At 38.1% G+C, this 21,532-nt stretch overlaps 1 protein-coding gene across 1 annotated transcript in view; it reads left to right on the top strand.

Annotated features, from left to right (window-relative positions):
• The window catches only part of THSD7B (thrombospondin type 1 domain containing 7B), a 914,353-nt gene that overhangs the window by 346,049 nt on the left and 546,772 nt on the right, over positions 1-21,532 (top strand). Inside the window, exon 5 of the mRNA XM_024927960.4 lies at positions 4,652-4,821. Within this exon, the coding sequence (XP_024783728.3) occupies positions 4,652-4,821 (170 nt within the window). The remainder of the gene's footprint in view (positions 1-4,651; positions 4,822-21,532) is intronic.

Here is a 21,532-nt window from a genome sequence, read left to right as displayed (position 1 = left end):
ATTTGAGTTATTAGCATTCCCTTTCTCAGAGGTTTGGGGTTCAAAATGGCTGACAATGAGCTCTCTCACTCCAAGTAGGGACATCAGAGCTGTTTTTACATAAATGGAGGGCAGGTTTCTCTAACATTTAGAATAAGCAGGGAGCAATGTTGGGAATTTGATTTTGGGGCCTTGAAAAGACGTTCTTTTTCAAAAAGTTATCTTTTGCATCTTTTAGTGGGAATTTGAATTTACACAATCAGAGATTCCTTTACTTATATTTTATTTCTCTTTTAACTTGCAATTACAGCCACGCACTCCATAACATTTCTGTCAATGGTGGGCCATGGACTGCATATACGATGGTCCCATAAGATTGTAATACTTTATTTTTACTGTACCTTGTTTATGTTAGACATGTTTAGATACACAAATACTTGCCATTGTGTTATAGGTGCCCACAGTATTTAGTAAATTGACATGCTGTACAGGTTTCCAGCCTAGGAGCAATATATACCATATAGCCTAGGTATGTAGTAGGCTACACCATCTAGGTTTGTGTAAGTGCACTCTATGATGTTTGCAAAAGGATGAAATTGCCTAATGACACATTTCTCCATAACATATCTCTGTCATCAAGTGAGACATGACTATCTCCTGAAAGAGCTGAAATGCATCCCTAGGTGACCACAGGGCTCTCATTATAAAATGATTATCATATATTCTCAAACTGTACTTGTATTTGAGATTAGAAGAAAAGTTATTTTGGCAGTGTGAAATATTATTGGTCAGCAGATTATATTTTTATTTACATCCAGAACACACTTCCTCGGACCAAGATCAACATTCACTTGTCCTTGTAATGGCTAGACAGGTAGCTACCCATTGTCTACTGAAGTTGCATTCTGTACTACTTGATTGAGCTTTCTGGACTATCTGATTGAGTAAATGGGTTTGCCATTTACTGTTTTAATCTGCCATAGTGTCATTTTATTATGAAGATATGCTTTAGAATCAGGTAAACCTTGCTTTGAACCCTGCTTTCACTCATGTGACCTTGGAAGAGTTACTTACTCTTTATGCCAGTTCTGCCATCTGTAAAAGGAGAAATAAGATTTTCTTCATAGGGTTGCTGGGAGGATTAAATGAAGTAATGCCCCTAAGTTCATTAGTGCAGTGCCTGGTATACAGTAAGCAGGCAGAAAATACTGTTATTTGTACTACTTGGAGGATCTGCCCTGATACCCTAGTAGTCCAAACAAATTAATGCCTTGTTTATTCTGTTTAGCTGGACACTTTGAAAAAAGCACACTGATTCACACTCTCACATTGGTAAGGGGCTATGGAAACTGACATTTCTTTCATTCCATGGCCATTTACTCTACTTGAGGCATTTCCATAGCCAATTTCGAAGTTTCATCTCAGAGGAGGTAGGACGCCGGCCTTTGCAACTCCCCACATTCCCTTTTAACCAAGAGGGCCAAATGAGGCTGCTTTGAAAGGCATCAGAGTTGGGAGATGGGAGGTTGAAAAGGTCTGGTCTTTGACATGGGCTTAGCCATTAAAGAGAGTGTTCCAGGCATCAGAAAGCTGAGTTTTCTGGAGGCTGGAGGACTATCGCTGTAACAACTTCTAAAGGAGAAAGGGAGTAACGTTTAGCTGAGTGGGCTCCTTTGATTTGTTATTCTGTCAGATCCTAGCGACACTTTCTCTGGTTGCAGCAGCTCAGGATGTTCAGTTTTCATGGCTGCCGGGATGATTTGTGACTAAACGTAGATAGGGCTTTTGAAAAAAATAAAGAAAAAAGGTTGAGCAAAGACTATGAAAAGACCCATATTTTTTAAAAAAGGAATATAGAAGTCGTTTATTGGTGTGGTTTTTCCTCTCCCTCTTGCTAGGTTGATATTTTCTCTGAGGTGGTAAAAAAAAAATAGCAATAGTGATAAATGTCTTCTCTAAAGGATTTATCATTTGCCAGTGAATGGAACTTGGGTGTTTTTGGTTAATGAGCTACCAACAAGTTTTTTGTTACTTTATATACAGATATAGTCATTAAACTCTTGTTTTCATTTTTCTTCATAATAACTTCCCAAATTTCTCCATTGCTATTTCTTGTAGGGTCATGTTAAATTAATTGTAAAAGCAATTTATACAGAATGCCCCATTCCTTTCAAACAAGCAAAAAATAACTGTAATCTAAACTTTATGTTTCTTTTTTGCTCTTTGTTGAACTGCTGTTGCTGGAACTTAGACCATGGCAACTGTGGATCTCTAATATTAAGACTTTTGATGAAATCAATGAAATCCTCATAAATAAAATGTTAATGTACGTGTGTGTGTGTGTGTGTTTTGCACATCAGCAATGGGCAAAGGGCACATGTAGAAGGATGCAAGAAGAAAGGGAATGGACACTTATTGAATATTTATTATATGTCAGGCTCAATGATTGGTATTATTATCTCCCTTGTACAGGTAGGAAAACAAAATTGGACCCAAGTCACTAACCAGAAAGTGGTGAAATTCTGATTCAAACCAAGTTGGTTGGACTCCAAAGCATACTTGTCACCTGTACCACACTACCTTCTTTTTGCGTGTCTTCTTTGTTAATGATGTCATAGAAGTCTCTGAGTCAGTGGCTGTATCTGACCCCCTTGTTCAGGCCAGAAAGTTCTTCTTTTGGGGAATCCTTGGAGGAAGAGGGTTTGAAATGAGATCTTGGTAATCATCCACCCCAACATTCTCATACCCCATTTTATTTTGCCCTGGATGAAAGATCTATCTGTGCCCTGAAACTGGAAATCTGAAAAACAAGGCTTCTGCTGAGGTGGCCCTGAAGAATAGGGTAAGGACTGACTCTTTGTGAGGAGAAAGGGTTTCAGAGCCCTGGCTCTGGAAAAGAACTATCCCTGTGAAGAAATGAACTTCTCTTTATTTCTCATACCCAGGAATTAGAAATATATTGTTTTGTGGGGTTTTTGTGTGTGTGTTTTTTTTCTTTGTTTGTTTTTTCTTTCGGAGTTTTGCTCTCATTGCCCAGGCTGGAGTGCAATGGTGCAATCTTGGCTCACCGCAACCTCCGCCTCCTGGGTTCAAGTGATTCTCCCGTCTCAGCCTCCCGAGTAGCTGGGATTACAGGCATGTGCCACCACACCCGGCTAATTTGGGATTTTTAGTAGAGATGGGGGTTTCTCCATGTTGGCCAGGCTGGTCTCGAACTCCCGACCTCAGGTGATCCGCCCACCTCAGCCTCTCAAAGTGCTGGGATTACAGGCATGAGCCACCGTGCCCGGCCAGAAATATATTGTTATTTATATTCACCTAGGATAGGAAGGACCTGAACTCTGCACTCCAAACTCTTGTCTGCCTGAGTGACTAATTCATAAGCCTAGGGGGAAAAAAGTGAAAATTAAGTAGTGAGGCTGAGGGACAAAAACTCATGTTACAACAAATCCCAGAGGACTGTCCAAATCCTTTTTCTATGGTGGGCTTTTCACAAGACTAATGATTCTCAGCTGATTCTTAGCTTTCAGGCTTTTTAGAATGATGACATTCATTGTTAGGGATTTGTCACTATGAGGTTTCTTGGAGATTTGCTTTCTTATTTTGACATCTGTTACTTGATTTCAATTTTACTCTAGTTTTTGTAAAGCCAGGATCTTGGTGACATATGATTACTTTTATGGCTGGTTTTTCCTCTTTTTTCTTTTAAACAATCACAAAACTGATAAATTTTTCTTTAAATATGAAATGGGACAGCAGATATGTCAATGTTACTTAGGCTTTGTTTATTGTTCAGAATTTAATGAGTCTCTCAGTGTTTTTACGAATGCCGCAAGGTTATACCACTGCTGTGGGCTTAAAGAATGCGGTAATAATCCACAAAAGGAAATTCTGCCTAAAATAATTCCCTAGGTATGAATGTAGTAGTGTGATAGTTGTTTTGTTTTCTGTACATTGTATACAAACTCCATTGTGTTTTCCCCCTTATTTGTGGGGATGTATGTGTGTATTTGAGTATTAACCAGTTATAAACTAGGGAGACATATTTCTATATCAGTTTATATAACAGTATGGCTGCATATGTAAAAAAGTATTAATCAGTTATATATAGTGGCACGGTATTAACTCATTTTTAATACATATACTTTGAATGACATGAAGTCAAATGAGTAAAGAGTTTCTTACATCAAGAAGACTGAAAAGTTGGAGATAGCTGTATGTAAAATAATATATTTATGACTTTACACATTCACACACTGTCCTATTAAGAAAGAAAAGCCAACTTTCACACAAAGTCATCTGAAAGTCTGTGAAGTGAAACCCCATGACAAGTTCAGCTATCAAGAATTAGGCTCATTCGGTTTCCAACTCCTCTCTCTATTCCCTCACTCTCTTCCAGCTTCAAGGCTGAGACACACTCACTGTTTATCCGTATCACGTTCCTTTAGTCTGGTCATCTTGTGCTATTGTCATGATGGGCTGCTGGATGTTTTTTTTTCTAGGAAATAAAAGGGATTTAGTAATTCAAAGCTAGTATACTTCTTTATCCACAGGCAAAGATTTGGCCCTAGAAAGAGAGATTATGCCTCTTGATGTCATGACTTAAGTTTTCCTCAGAGTTGTATATTTTTCTTACTTCTTCTTCTTCTTTTAAATAAACCAAACCAAACAGGTATTCCTGGAGAACTTCTGAATGGAAAGAATGCCAAGTCTCTCTCCTCCTCGAGCAGCAGGATCCCCACTGGCATGTGACGGGACCCGTGTGTGGCGGTGGGATCCAGACCCGGGAGGTGTACTGTGCCCAGAGCGTACCAGCAGCTGCCGCACTGAGGGCCAAGGAAGGTAGGCAGCCAGTTCCGGGACAGATGGTGCGCTGCTGGTTGGAAGGAAAATCTCTCCAACTCTCCAAATATTCTTCTTGAAATAAGTGACACTTAGCATTCACACATTTAATATTTATTTTGTTGACCATTTGTATGCCGCCCCTAAGTTCCTCCACTTGTAACACTTGGGATAGTTAAAAATAGTAGCAAAAATAATATGTCTCCCAAGAGTCACTGTGAAAGTTAAAGGAGAAAATGTAGTTAGGGTGTGTAGCATAGATAAATGCTACAAGCTAAGGGTCTGGTATGCCAGGAATGAGTCAGTAATGAATGAATAGCATTCTTTTTTGTTTTTTAATTTTTTGCTCAAAGGAATTTTTATGTGTGTGAATTTTTGAATGTGGAAATTTCTGCAAACATATTCCTTTCAAATGTCAAGGATCCAGGGTTTTGTCACCAAGTTTTAATTTTTCTGAAGAAAAAGAAGGAAGAGGAGAAAACCGTAGCTTTCTCCATAATAAGCTCTCTAATTGGTGGGTGTAACCCAGCAATAGTGTGTTTGTTTCAGAGTGCGGATAGTGATAATATTTAGAGACTGGGAAACTTGCTCGGATTTATGTAAGTCAATGGGTTGAGAAGTCATGAGTAGACAAGGAAGCTTCCACTCTAGAAGAATTTGTGACCTGTTCTAACCACATTGGAGAACCCAAGCAGTACTCCCTGCAGAAGTGGTAAAGGTGGGAATGTTTCCTTGGGCTTGCCAGGTACGAGGACATATTTCCACTGTGGGCTTTGGTTAGGAAGGCAAGATGCAAATTTTCTTGCTATGGTAATGCATCCATTCAATTCTGTAAAGCTTGTCATGCTAGATGTCTTTGTGTGACATAGCTTTGCAGAGTTCATAGGCATCTGTGACCATAGCCTCAGATAAGGTGCCTGATGGGATGGTTCTTACAGACTGCTTAGCATTTTGCTTCAACAATTGGTGCTAAAAGGCCACATTGACAGGGCTACAGCTGTTTTTGAAAATAATGATTGAATTTTCTTCCTTCTCTAATTTCACTTTGGAAAATTATAGCTTAAACACTTTTTATTTCAGGACAAAACATGACTATAGTTACTCCTCTGAATTTGTAGAAACAGAATTTAGATTAAAAGGCTCCAGGTTAGTTTTTCAAACCTTGGTGATCTTTCCATTCCAGCTCCTCTCTTCTTTTCTTTGACTACTGTCTACTGTTGGAGGGTCTTCAGGGATCAACATATAAATAAAACGTATAGAATTGATGCATTATGACCTACCTATTTTTCAGCTTCAACTTTTAATCTTCTATTGATATTTTCATCTTTCTAAAGTTTCTTTTGTAAAAATAGCTTTTCTTATGGATCATCTATTCCTAAAGTTTCTTCAGGGTTAGTCTTTCTAGCTTTTTGAATGGAAACTTACTGGGCAGGAAGATTATAATTAGCAGGAAAGTGGAAGTCTGGTGTTCTAGAATTGGGAATTAGATGCTTACATAGTGTGGGGGTACGGGTGGAATAGAGAAGGGATGTTAATTGCAGAGTGAGCAATCTATCAAGCCCTAGTACAATCTACTCCAAGCATCTAAAGAGGAGGAAAATGTCTTAGGCCAAAGCACACTTGGAAATTAATATCTGTGTTCACAGGAAAACAGAAAGTACTTAGAAAGCTGTAAGTCTGATAGTCCACTTCTCAGGGGGAAAGGCTGGATGTGGGACCTGGATGTAAATACATAGATGTGTAACACGACCGTATACTCCTGTACAGAGCTGAATATAGTGAGTAAAACTATGCTGGATAACACAGCACAGCTGCCATAAAGGCACTGTATACAGCTTACTGCTTACCTTAGTAGTTGTTATCAAAGGTTTTATTTTGCTCTTGTGTGGAAGTGAACCAGCGGGGTTGTTCGCCCATTAGTTTCCTTTCTTATAAATGCTTTCACTTCTTACTGTTATCATTTATAGATGTACCTTGACAAATCTGGAATGAGAATTTCTTCTTGGCCCCCATTAAACACAGAGGAACAATTGAATTTTTATTGTTAGGAACCTGTGAGTATTTGCCCAGTGAAGTAAGCAGAATATAAATATTTTTTATCTGTCAATGCAATAATAAAGGCCAAAATTGGATACATTTTTAGCATTTCAGTTTCTGTGAACATCAAATTATTAATATTATTGTTGTTATGTTAGATATTCATACTTTGGAGGGAGAAAGCATTTTAGTAGTATTGACTTTGGAAATTCCTTTGTGAGTCACTATTGACATCCCCACAAGGTTAATTTTCCCCTAGACTCAAGGATACTCTCTCTCTGTTCACTCTGGAGTGTGATTGTGATTGCTTAACTTTTCTTCCATACAAAACCCCATCATCCACTGGTGATTTAGCAGCTCTAATTCCAAGCACCTGATTTTAGAGGAATTTACAATCTTGGGGGGAAAAACAAACTTCATTTCCATGGATCCTTCTTGTAACAGAATGCATATAATTTCTAGATGCCATAATAATAATAATTTTAAAAAATGCTAATTCCCTCCCAAAGGTCTCCAGATCTCTTGGCCTAGGCTGGATGCTGAAGCTAAATCCTGATGTTGATATGGTCCTGTTGATGACTTATTTTTGGTGATGTCTCATTCCTCACTGAACCTCAATTCAGGATGTTTGCTGCAAGAGTATAATAACACCTATAGCATATTTAGTTGATACTGTTGTTCATTGTTCATGTGGTGTTTTAAATGCAGCCAAAATAGTGCTGTAACAATCAATGTATGTATTACCAGTAATATTAGCCAAGCCAATAGAATTGGGAATGAAAATGTAGAGAGCTATTTATGATTTTGCTTAACACTTGTTGTTTTAAAGAGAATAGTGTTTCTCTTTTATAAATCAGAAGCAGCAGCACAAGTGATGCTTACCTGCAAAATAAAAGCTTGAATTTGGTAAGAACACTTTCTTCTTGCCTTTTCTCAAATAAAATTAAAGCCACTCAGTTTGCATTCCACAGTCCTTTCTCAGAAAGTAAAACATGAATCAAGGAATGCACTTTCAAAATCTAATAAAGACCAGGGCAAATGTATTCCATGTATGGGAATGTGGCCTAGAGACTAGGATATCAACAAATATAAATTTAAGTGGCATAGAAGTAGATATGTCATATATTGGTATATGGTAAAGCAAAATTTATTAAAGCAATAAACTATATTTAAAAATCCAGAAAAATTTTTGGTGTGGTTGTAGTGGAGCAGAACATTGCTTGAATTTTCTAAAATATATATATTTCAGATTTTCTACTGATAGCATATTAAAAATGGAACACAGTTTAGCTCTGAATTGTTAAATGCATTAGTTGCCCCCTCTGCACTAATAAGATTGTCTTCATTCTGGCCTCAGAGTTGGCATTAACAGTACATGACCACACAAGGGCACACATTCTGGAATGCTAAGTTGTATTAGTCCATTTCCGTGCCGCTGATAAAGGCATACCTGAGACTGGATAATTAATAAAGAAAAAGAGGTTTAATGAACTCACAGTTCCACATGACTAGGGAGGCCTCACAATCATGGCAGAAGGGGAAAGACACGTTTTACGTGGCAGCAGACAAGAAAGAATGAGAGCCAAGCAAAAGGAGTGTCCCCTTATAAAACCATCAGATCTCATGAGACTTATTCACTACCATGAGAACAGTATGGGGCAAACACCCCCATGATTCAATTATCTCCCACTGGGTCCTTCCCACATCTTGTGGGAATTATGGGAGGTACAATTCAAGATGAGATTTGGGTTGGGACACAGCCAAACCATATCATGAGTAGTATATGGAAACTTAATATATTTCAAGTTCTGGGTTTTAATTCTGACTTTGAAGGAAATGTGGTAAGCCACATAAATGTTGTACCAGTCTTCTAGTTCATTAATTTGATTTTGAATATGTTGATTTGATGAGTAAAATTACATGACAATCAAACATTTATTTGTGTAAAAAAATTATGTGCCTGTTATGAGTTAGTCTATGCACAAAAGTGCATCTGTCATAAGGGTGTCCCCAGTAATTTACAGGCTTTTAGTTGTAATAATAATTGAACTATTGACTACGTATGCTACAGTGACTTAAGTGTTTGGATGATTACATATCTAATATGGTTTAATCCATTTATTGATGCCCAAGAGTAATCTTCATTGAGGTGATATTTAAAAGGAGCTTGGAGAGTCCATAAGCATGTTCTAAGGTGTGGGAGAACACATGAAAAGAAATGGAGAAGTTTGTGTTCAGTAGCAGCCTGTGCACTGGTGTGAAGAGAGCTCAGGGTAAAAGAAAGTTACAATGACAGTGGAAAGGTAGGCCTTCTATGCTATTCTGGAGTAAGACTTTGTTTTTGAGAATATGGATATGTGCTGCAGCCTTTTTTCCCCCTACCGTAGATTTTTAAACAGAAAGGAAATCTTATATTGACTGTACTTAAGCTTGTAAAAACATTAGTATGCTAAGAAAATTATGAGTTATCATATCCTATGTGTAAATGTATCTGACTATCCAGGAAGTTTTTGAGTTATGAAATAAAGTAATTTATATTCTTAGCTGATATCTTAAGGGGCAATTGGAGGAGATATTCCACCATCATTTGAAAGACTGGAAATATCTTTCACCTGTCTGTAGAAATTGGTTTTAAAGTCAATAAAGTCATTTGGGTGTGAGAATAAGGTGTCAGGAAAGTAGTACACTAAGAACTTCCCTTGATGTCAACCCTTAGAGGAGCAATGAGACTGTTTAAGTGGGCTTATAGCATTTTCTCTTGCTTTATGCTAAGAGAGAAGCAGAGATAATGGGATAAAATAACCTTTGCTAATTAACAGCAGGATATTTGATGACAGTTCACATGAGGCCAAGAGAGATAAGGTTCTTGGCTTGTAAGAACCTTGGAAACCTCTTCAATTATTGAAATCATAGGTGTAGAAGAAAGTCAGCAAAGGGTAGCACAAGAGAATTATTAACATGCAGATCTCTGGATTCCTCACAATGACAGGTGGTGATGAAAAGGTGTAGGGAGGGGAGGGAATGAGAAGATGGGTGAAGACAAGCAGTTACTCCAGTGTTTTTTGCAAGAAGGAGGAGGAACGGAAGTGGAGGAAGAAAAAGAAGGGGAAGGAGGAGGAAAGATGAAGGAGGAGGAGGAAGAGGAAGAAAGGAAGAGGGAGAATGGAGCAGAGAGAAGGGAGAGGGGATGGGGAAAGGGAAAGCAGGGAGGAAGGAGGAAGAAACTTATTAAGTCAAACTCTTAGGGATCTTTTCTTTCCATTAGGCTGCATTATCTCTTTGCTTATATCTTGAACCTACACACTAAGGTAGAGTTTAGGACTTGATAGCCATTTCTCCCTGGGTTATTGATGCAGGATCCTAGACTCACAGATGCTCCAGATCTCTAGTGTTAACTCCATCTTCTTCTTAAGTGAGAATAGTTAGCGTGTCACGCTACCTAGGCCGAGTGTAAACAAGCTTCCTTTCCAAATTGTTATCTGTAAATGGAAGGAAGTAGAAGAGTTAGTGAAAGTAATGACGTATGTTCCATCTTTAAATTCCCACTCTTTTTGCAGAGGCAAACATAGACTTTATAAGCCATTTATCTACATATATAGTTCAAATATTCTCTCTAAAAGTATAATGCTGGGAAGAGTTAAGGAACAAAAGAAACACGAAGTCAGAAAGAGTCCAAAGTGAGATTGGTTTCTACTGGTTCTGTTTGATTGCATTTGTATCTAAGTTTAGTTAATTTTTAAAATCAAGTGTAACAAACTTATCTTAGTGTGATATAGGAAATGTTTATTGAATTAATGGGCTTAGCAAAAATATTGAAGAGTTCCTACTTTAAGTGTTCATTAAATTATCAGACTGTTCTTGTTATTAAAAATTTCCTAATTTATTTAGCTCAAGGTATAATGCACCTCATTAAACAAGAGCAGGAGAGAGCTACCCTGGACGAATGAGAGAGTCAGGATATTTGAGGAGAAAGCCTAGCACTGAGTAGAGGTTGCTCTGGGAAAAATAAATGGCTTATGGAAAAATTTACTTTTTGAATGATGTTGAGTCCTGTTTAATTTGATCTCCTGAAGAGGAAGAACATGTGCAACGTGTTATATATTTCTTCAAAGTTAACATGACTAAACTGAAAATTCACTAATGTGTGTTGCTGAAACTAAAGCATGTGGCATCGTGGAGAAGGGAGATTATGAATGACCTAGAACTAGATATGAATATGGATTTTGGCAATGGTTTTACAAGTAATAGTTCAGCTTTCCTAATCCTATAGCCCTAAGTTTATACTCCTGTAGGACATCACTTCTTCCTGATTTCTAACTATTATTATAATAGTCTTTGTCACTCATTTGGCTGTAAAGGCCCTTAAAGGCCATGCTTGACATTCTTCTTTGTATTCCCAAGTGTCAATACTCTTCCTGTAAAAGGCAAATAACAAATGTTTCTGGAATTCAAAATGGAAACTCTTAAACACAACAGAATGATATGTTGAGTTTGATTGAATTCTCTTTGTTTTTTAGATAGCACAGAGAAAGGAATTGTTTGACTGTTGACCAGACCAAAATTGTCTGCAACCTGGATGTCAGTATTCCATGCCAAAGCTAGGTAGCTCTGAGAGCCCAGAATGCAACCAGACAAAATAGAAGGTATAAGGATCCTGAGTGAGGGAAATGGCCCATGGGGAAAGATTGGGAAGGAAAACAAATGAGAAAGAAACAGGGAGCAATACTGGGCCAGAGAGATTGGCCTGGACTGAAATGGGGAATTTGCCCAGTAGTTTTGGGCTAAGGCAATGCTAGTTGATTTCTAAATGATTTCCATAGTTAAATATATCCCTCTGTTGTTTTAAAGAGGAAAAAGTTTATAGAAGCCATGAAAATTGTTTATTTCTATCAGTGTTACTTTTGACCTCTTTAATGGTATAGGAGGGGAGATGAGCCAGTTAAATAAATAACTATTGAAATGAAACAAGAACCTTAAGAGAAAATAGGAATTTTAGGTAAGAAGAGATTAAACCAGTGAGACATGGGGACATAGGGTAGGTTTGGGGATAAGAAAGCTTTTACCTGGGCCTTAAAGGAAGTGCATGGTTTAAACAGGTGTTCATATGAAAGGGACAGAATCCCAGAGGAAGCAGGCCATGTGTAAAGACACTGAAGTGGAAAGGCAGAGAACATATTTTCAGTAAAACTGGTAATCAAGCTGGCCATGAATATGGGGGAGATGAGGTAAGGACTATGGGTTTAGGGTAGAGAGATAGAATTGTAGGCTATGATCTTAGGCCTCATGTGATCAGACCATGATATGGTAATACCTGAACTGTTAAGTCTCCATTCCTGTTCAACCCTTGGAACTCCAACAGTGCTGAACATCTTTCACAGTCTCGGGCTTTGGAGCTCATCTCTGTCTGCCTGCTGCCCACTATCATATAGTCTCCCTTATTTTCCTCCCTCACACATTTACTCCCTGGCTCAGACCTGTACCTGGATAACCCATGCCTAGAAAGTATCTCTTCTGGGAGTTCTTTGAGATGACACAGGTACCTCTGCTCCTCAGCCACTACAGCACTTTGTCTCACTGCATGATAATTGCTTGTTTATGCATACTGGTCACCTTGCTGCTATGCAAGTCTGAGATCAGGTAAATAACCAGATCTGTGTTATTTACTCTCATCTTCCCAGCACTGGGCACAGTATCTGGCATGTGAAAATTGCTTATACTGAATTCAAGCTTTGTGAACCTTCTCACCCTCCTTTTACCATCTTCTTTCTTGTCCTTGGCTCGTGCTGTGTGGTGTAACTGTCCCATCTCCCTTCCTAGACTGTTAAAGATGTTGCCAGTCCATTTTCAAACTTGGATGAAACACCATGTCGTGGTGTCTGGGATCTGGCTTCCTTGAGTAGCAGCTGAGAGGCTGGATGCTGCAATCTGGAGGATACAGCCTGGAAGTGTAGGGGTCTTAGCTCCCTGTGGGGTGAACCTTGACCAATGAGAAACAAGATTCAGGAGGAGGCCAGGCCACTCACAGTGCCCCTGGAGATTTTTATCATGTACAATTTCTTTTTGCAATCCTACCAAAAACACAGATCTGCTGAGTGATCACTGTGTATCTTTGTGGTTTGATGATAAATGGTGGTCAGCAGGATAACATGCCACACAGCATTCCCTCATATTTTCTTTGCTTTACTCCTGTTGTTTCTGCACTGTCATTGCCTCCTGGCCTGGAACCTCCTGAGTAAAGTATTAGCACTCAAATTCTCATTGTAGGTTTTGCCGTCTAGAGAATTTCAGCGATAACGTTCAATGAATGCATGTTGAAAGGAAGAAAGGAGAATGTTTTAAGGATTTATTGCAATAGATGAGATGTAATATGGGCCTGAAGTATGTTGAAGCTGTAAACGACAACTTTTCTTTCTGTTCCTCCTTCAGTTTCTTTCTCTTTTTTCTCCCTCAGTCTCATTTCTCTTCCTCTTCTTTTATGTATTTCTCTTTCTCATCACCCAATATTTCTGATTTCTCTCCTCCCTCCTCCTTTCATCTTGCATAAGCCTTGAGAAGAGGCTTAGTAATTGTGATAGACTTCGCAACGGTTAGCACATTGCCTGGCAAAAGGTAGATAAGAACTCAGTCGATATTTCCTGAACAAATGAATGTAACCCCCTGCATATAGTCTTACCATTCAGTTTTAGGCATTACTTTTCACTTTGGGACAACTTTTCTCTTCGTTCCAGTTGTTCGCATACACCTGCACTTCATTAGTGAACAGTTAAGATCTTTTTCTGAGAGTAGAAGATTACATTTGGAAAACCACGCTGAGACTGGTGCATTTACAGTCTTTAGTTGAGCGTCTCGCTCATCTTCATTTTGTCAGCTGAACTGGATTTTTCTCAAACACAAAGCCAAGAGGTAATGAGGTTCCTCTTGGCAGTGCAATTTCTGAAACAAAGTTGTTGCTTCCAATCTATTTCTCCAGTTTTGTTAAGTTTGCCAATTTAACTGGCAAGTAGGATATAGAAGAAATATCCACTTACTGCCCAACTCTTCCTGCAAGAAAGTTTCAGAACATTTTCACAAAACTTGTTCTAGTATTTTGCATTTTTTCCATGCTCTAGTTTAAGCTTTACATCAGGTTCTCTTCATAAGAGGACATAGTCACTTAGTAAGATCTCAGTGTGCTTAGGAATAATTAAATGACTCCTTGTGTCTTCTGACTGCTTCCTCAAGCACACAGGGGAAAGGGGGAAGGGATTTATTCCTATGTCAAGAGAAAATCTGGAAAGCCAGTGAACTAGGATGCTAGTTCTAATTCCAAGATCCTGTGTGCCTCCATGTGGAATATATAATTGTAGTTCATTTTATTGTTTTTAGATCTGCTTTTCTTTTTTACCTTTTTATTTTTAAATTGACAAGTAAAAATGTTATGTACTTATGGCATACAACATGATGTTTTGATGTAGGCATATATGTGAAATGAGTAAATAAAGCTATTTAACATATGCATTGCCTCACATACTTACCATCTTTTTTGTGGTGAGAACACTTAAAGTCTACTCTGTTAGCAACTTTCAAATATGCAACATGTGATAAACTGTAGTCACCATGAAGCCCACAAAAAAAAAATCTTTCGAACTTGTTTCTTCTAAGATCTACTTCTCTAAGACTTTAATTATTTTTTTGACTTTTGATGGACTTTATTAGAGTTGTCTCAATTCTTTTGAAACTCAGTTCTGGACACAGCCATTTCTATTTGAATAATCTATGGGCATTTACAATTTAGTTTTTCTTTTATTGGACCCTTCATCATCTTCCCCACACCCATCTCAGAGTCTTCTCCACTGCTCCAAAATTCAGGAAATTGTCTGTTTCAATTGACTCTTCCTTATACGACAGATTTCTCTGTAGCATGAGAGGTTGTTTGATAGCATTTTACCTGTAGTAGAACTTATTTCAAAATTGGAGTCAATCCTCTCAAACCCTGCTGCTGCTTTTTCAACCAAGTTTATGTGATATTCTAAATGCTTTGTTGCCATTTCAACAATGTTGAGAGCATCTTCACCAGGAGTAGCTTCCATCTCAAGAAACCATCTTCTTTGCTCATTTGTAAGAAGCAATTCATCATCCATTCAAGTTCTATCATAAGGCTGCAGCAATTCAGTCACATCTTTAGGCTCCACTTCAAATTCTAGTTCTCTTGCTATTTCTATCACATGTGTAGTTACTTACTCCACTGAAGTCTTGAATACCTCAAAGTCATTTATGATGTTTGGAATCCACTTCTTTCAAACTTCTGTTAATGTTGATATTTTGACCTCCTCCCATGGATCACGAATGTTCTTAATGGCATCTAGAATGGTGAACGCATTTTCAATTTACTTTTCATTTATTTCATTTTCAATTATTTCATTTTCCCAGATCCATCAGATGAATTACTGTCTATGGCAGGTGTAGCCTTACACAAAGTATTTCTTAAATAATAAAACTTGAAAGTTAAAATTCCTCCTTGGTCCATGGGCTACAGAATGGATGTTGTGCTATGAGTCATGAAAACATTAATCTCCTTGTACATCTCCATCAGGGCTTTTGGGGCATCAGGTGCGTTGTCAATGAGAAATAATAGTCTGAAGGGAATCTCTTTTGTTTTCTGAGCAGTAGGCCTCAACAGTGGGCTTAAAATATTTAGGAAATCATGCTGTAAATAGATATGTTGGGGTTTGTTATTCCATTTATAGAGCACAAGAAAAATAGAGCTAGCATAATTCTTAAGGATCCTAGGATTTTTTGGAATGGTGAATGGGCACTGACTTCAACTTAAAGTCACCAGCTGCATCGGCCCCTAATGAAAGAGTCAGCCTATCTTTTAAAGCTTTAGAGCCAGGCATTGACTTCTCCTCTTTAGCTGTGGAAGTCCTAGATGGCATCTTCTTCCAATATAAGGCTGTTTCATCTACATTAAGAATTGGTTTTCCAGTGTAGCCACCTTCATCAATGATCTTAGCTAGATCTTCCTGATAACTTGCTTCTGCTTCTACATTAGCACTTGCTGCTTCACCTTGCACCTTTTTGCTATTGAGATAGCTCCTTTTTAAACCTTAGGAACCAACCTCTGCTAGCTTTGAAGGTTTCCCCCACCCCCCTGCCCCACAGCTTCCTCAGCTCTCTCAGCCTTCATAGAATTGAAGAGAGTTAGGACCTTGCTCTGGATTAGGCTTTTGCTTAAGGAAATGTTGTGACTGCTTTGGTCTTCTATCCAGAGAACTCAAACTTTCTTTATATCAACAATCAGACTGTTCTGCTTTCTCATCATTCATGTGTTTACTGCAGTAACACTTTTAATTTCCCTCAAAAACTTTTTCTTTGCATTCAGAACTGGGCTAATTGTTTGACACAGAGGCCTTGCTTTCAGCCAGTCTTGGCTTTCAACAAGCCTTCCTTTCTAAGCTTAATCATTTCTAGCTTTTGATTTAAAGTGAGAGATATATGACTCTTCCTTTCACTTGAACATGTAGAAGTCATGGTAGGGTTATTAATTGGCCTAATTTCAATATTGTGTCTCCAGAAATAGGGAGGCCTGAGGAAAGGGAGAGAGATGGGGGAATGGTGGGTAAGTGGAGCAGTCAGAACACACACAACATTTATTGATTAAGTTCACTGCCATGGATGGGTGTGGTTCCTGGAGCCCCAAAACAATGACAATAATAACATCAAAGATCACTGATCACTGATGACTATAATATATATATAATAATAATGAAAAAGTGTGAAATAATGCAAGAATTAGCAAAATGTGACACAGAGACACAAAGCGGGCACATGCTGTTTGAAAAGTGGTGCTTACAGTCTTGCCAGACACAGGGTTGCCACAGACCTTCAATTTGTAAAAAATGCAATAGCTGAAAAGTGAAATAAAATGAAGTATGCCCGTATTTAATATCTGCTAGCTGTGCTGAGGAGATTAGAATTTTTACTCAGTTGCATACCACAACGTGATTCCAATCCTTTAAGGAAGAGGAACAGGTGCCCTAACTTACAGTGGCACATCATCAATATTGTTGCTGATAACACACTGCATACCTAATGATACTTAAAAAGAAATCTTTCATTTTGGAAATTGTCAAATATACATAAGTATAGATAATAGTTATTACTTTTTGGTAAAATGAAATTAAGTAGGAGGAAACACTGAATTGAGAGTTAGATGAGTGGAATTCTAATTCTAACCTTCTGCTGGTGGGCTACCTGATTTGGGCTTCAATTTGTTACTTTTAATAGTGTGAATAATAGAATGTATTTATTCTCATAGGTATATTAAACACTAGTTTATGGCTCAGGCCTGTAATCTCAGCACTTTGATAGGCTGAGGTGGGTGGATTTCTTGAGGTCAAGAGTTCAAGACTAGCCTGGCTAACATGGTGAAACCCCATCTCTACCAAAAATACAGAAAATTAGCCAGGTGTGGTGGTGCACACCTGTAATCCTAGCTATTCAGGAGGCTGAGGCAGGAGAATTGCTTGAACCCGGGAGGCGGAGGTTGCAGTAAGCTAAGATTATGCCACTGCACTCCAGCCTGGGTGGCAGAGTGAGACCCTGCCACAAAACAAAACGAAACAAAATAAAAAAACCAAAAAGCCCTACTAGTTTAATATAGTATATTAAACACTAATAAATATAGGGAAACATAGATGTAAAGGCAGTTGCATTCTGAAGAAAATCTATGTAAATGTAATATTTTCTTTTCTTATTACTGGTAATATTTTCTTCCATTGAACTAAAATGGATTGGGAACACTACAGATACTTTATTTCCCCAAAATTCTATACCTGTAATTTTCTTTCCTGCTAGTTAGGATATACTATCAAATGATGACTCTTTTAGTGTACTATAGATTAAATAAAGCTTACAACACCACTCGCCATTTTTAACACTTATAACTTTAATAAAATAAATTATTTGTGATTTATTAATCTATTTCTACATTAATCTGTTTAGGTTAAGTGTATTATTTCAACTAAGACTTAAAGAAATTGTATTTTGAGATTGAGAAGAATCGAAGTATCATTTAAGCAGTAATTATCAACAACCATTGTGACACAAATCACTCATGGTACTTAATAAACATATTACTTTCTGGGTTCCTCTACTGAAGATTCTGATTCAATGAATCTAGTCTGGGCCTGAAATTTTGAAAATTTTTGTGATATAACAGACGATTCTTACCAAGAGGGAAAATTAGGAAAGATTGATATAACCCAATATTTTTATAGTAAAATGTGCAAATTGAGACCTGCAGTAGTTGAAACTTGCCTGAGTTCTCAGTGTTTGTCAGTTGCAGGCCTAGGGCCCGTGCCTTAAACTTCTAGCACTTTAGCCAGGCCTCCATCCACTTCCCTAACCTGAAAGTTAATGTGCTTCTAAAACATGTACCTTCTCTACTAACTTACACTGACTTTTTACTGACACCAATTTACTCACTAGTCTAATTTCTTCTTAGCTAAATTTAGCAACTATTCAAGTTTCAGGGGTTGGAAAGCAGCCTCAGGAATCACAGAGTTCCTATAAGAACCTTTTTCCAATGAAAAGAACTTTAAGTGTCCAGGCTCAATGTGGAGTTTGAAGCTTTAGCATCAAAGCTTGTAATGACTTGCTAACTCTAATTGATTTTTTAGCTAGGACTTCCTGGATTTTTGTTTCCTGGTTGGTTCTTACATCTTATATAAGCCACGTGGCTTTTTTTCATGACCCTGAAAAAAACCTCCTATTGTGATAATTCTTTGTCAAAGAACCTTGAAAATCTGTAACCTTTTATAAAGAAGAAGATAATTATTTTCTACTCGTTTTCAAGTTGCTTGGGGTGGAATTAAATCTTAAAAGACATAGTGGTGATATACCAGGCATCAATCAGTATACTCTCTTCTTGCAACTCTGGAGCTCAACTTATTAAGACTTTTCTCTAGATTTCTTTTTTCTCATTAGTAGAGGGGTAAACTCTGTACAGGATAATTTAGACCCTGTTGCTGCAGTCAATGTTATTTGTTCTTTTTATGTCAGATATAAGACTTCTTAAAGGAGTTTTGTTCTTTTTAATTCAATTCAAATCCCCTTTGAACATTCTGTAATTACCTTTTTTTTTTTTAAGACAGAGTCTCACTCTGTCACCCAGGCTGGAGTGTGGTGGCGCCATATCAGCTTACTGTAGCCTCAGCCTCCTGGGCTCAGGTGATCCTCCTGCCTCAGCCTCCCAAGTAGCTGGGACCACAGGCCCGTGCCACCACACCTAGCTAATTAAAAAAAATAGCTTTAGAGGTGGGATCTCTCTATGTTGCCCAGACTGATCTCTAACTTTTGGCCTCAAGCGATCCTCCTGCCTCAACCTCCCAAAATGCTGGGATTACGGGCATGAGCTACCACACCTGACCTTATAATACCTTTTAACTCAGCATTACACAGTCATTTCTTAATACCATTTATGATTATAAGTATTTGTTACCTACATTTTGACCATTTGCATTGTTGGGTGGCGGGGTCCTAACTTATGAAATAGTCCTAATTCTAAATATCTCATCACTGTTTTCTAATGAGAATACGGTGAGCATTAGTGGGAAAATGTAGAAGGTAAAAGAAATTTTTATTTCAGTATACTTGACATTTGGTGTTGGAGGACAGTTATAAGAATATGTCTGACAGTTTTTATGTTTTTTCAGTAAATTGTCAATGCCAGGAAAAACTGGAGGTCCTTTAGAACTCAAGGAGCTACATTGAGAGGGGATTGCATTGGGAAGCAAGGGAAGGAGAGAGCAAGGGGTGGGGCATAGCACTGACAGGTGGGTGCTGTTTCACAATACCCAGATGAAGTGGATTTACGGCCAGATGAGGTGGATTTAAAAGGCCTAAAATGGGACAGTCACTGAAAAAACACATAATGTATGTCTAGTTTGTTAATATGTTTTAGTAGTATATGTACCCCTACCCCATTTGCTCAAAGGGCTGTGCTACATTATCGTTTCCATCTCCATAGTTACTAAAATCCTTACTTTTTCCAAGCCTCACCTTTTTTTTTTATTATTATTATACTTTAAGTTTTAGGTTACATGTGCACAATGTGCAGGTTAGTTACATATGTATACATGTGTCATGCTGGTGTGCTGCACCCATTAACTCATGATTTAGCATTAGGTATATCTCCTAATGCTATCCGTTCCCCCTCCCCCCACCCCACAGCAGTCCCCAGAGTGTGATGTTCGCCTTCCTGTATCCATGTGTTCTCATTGTTCAATTCCCACCTGTGAGTGAGAACATGCGGTGTTTGGTTTTTTGTCCTTGAGATAGTTTACTGAGAATGATGATTTCCAATTTCATCCATGTCCCTACAGAGGACATGAAGTCATCATTTTTTATGGCTGCATAGTATTCCATGGTGTATATGTGCCACATTTTCTTAATCCAGTCTATCATTGTTGGACATTTGGGTTGGTTCCAAGTCTTTGCTATTTTGAATAGTGACGCAATAAACATATGTGTGCATGTGTCTTTATAGCAGCATGATTTATAATCCTTTGGGTATATACCCAGTAATGGGATGGCTGGGTCAGATGGTATTTCTAGTTCTAGATCCCTGAGGAATCACCACACTGACTTCTAAAATGGTTGAACTAGTTTCCAGTCCCACCAACAGTGTAAAAGTGTTCCTATTTCTCCACATCCTCTCCAGCACCTGTTGTTTCCTGACTTTTTAATAATTGCCATTCTAACTGGTGTGAGATGGTATCTCATTGTGGTTTTGATTTGCATTTCTCTGATGGCCAATGATGGTGAGCATTTCTTCATGTGTTTTTTGGCTGCATAAATGTCTTCTTTTGAGAAGTGTTTGTTCATGTCCTTTGCCCACTTTTTGATGGGGTTGTTTGTTTTTTTCTTGTAAATTTGTTTGAGTTCATTGTAGATTCTGGATATTAGCCCTTTGTCAGATGAGTAGGTTGCGAAAATTTTCTCCCATTTTGTAGGTTGCCTGTTCACTCTGATGGTAGTTTCTTTTGCTGTGCAGAAGCTCTTTAGTTTAATTAGATCCCATTTGTCAATTTTGGCTTTTGTTGCCATTGCTTTTGGTGTTTTAGACATGAAGTCCTTGCCCATGCCTATGTCCTGAATGGTAATGCCTAGGTTTTCTTCTAGGGTTTTTATGGTTTTAGGTCTAACATTTAAGTCTTTAATCCATCTTGAATTAATTTTTGTATAAGGTGTAAGGCAGGGATCCAGTTTCAGCTTTCTACATATGGCTAGCCAGTTTTCCCAGCACCATTTATTAAATAGGGAATCCTTTCCCCATTGCTTGTTTTTCTCAGGTTTGTCAAAGATCAGATAGTTGTAGATATGCGGCGTTATTTCTGAGGGCTCTTTTCTGTTCCATTGGTCTATATCTCTGTTTTGGTACCAGTGCCATGCTGTTTTGGTTACTGCAGCCTTGTAGTATAGTTTGAAGTCAGGTAGCGTGATGCCTCCAGCTTTGCTCTTTTGACTTAGGATTGACTTGGCAATGTAGGCTCTTTTTTGGTTCCATATGAACTTTAAAGTAGTTTTTTTCCAATTCTGTGAAGAAAATCATTAGTAGCTTGATGGAGATGGCATTGAATCTATAAATTACCTTGGGCAGTATGGCCACTTTCACGATATTGATTCTTCCTAC

Source organism: Pan paniscus, chromosome 13 (assembly GCF_029289425.2).
Source record: "Pan paniscus chromosome 13, NHGRI_mPanPan1-v2.0_pri, whole genome shotgun sequence".
Taxonomy (NCBI): domain Eukaryota; kingdom Metazoa; phylum Chordata; class Mammalia; order Primates; family Hominidae; genus Pan; species Pan paniscus.
The sequence above is the reverse complement of the archived record's forward strand: the minus strand, read 5'-3'. Positions and strand labels throughout refer to the sequence as shown.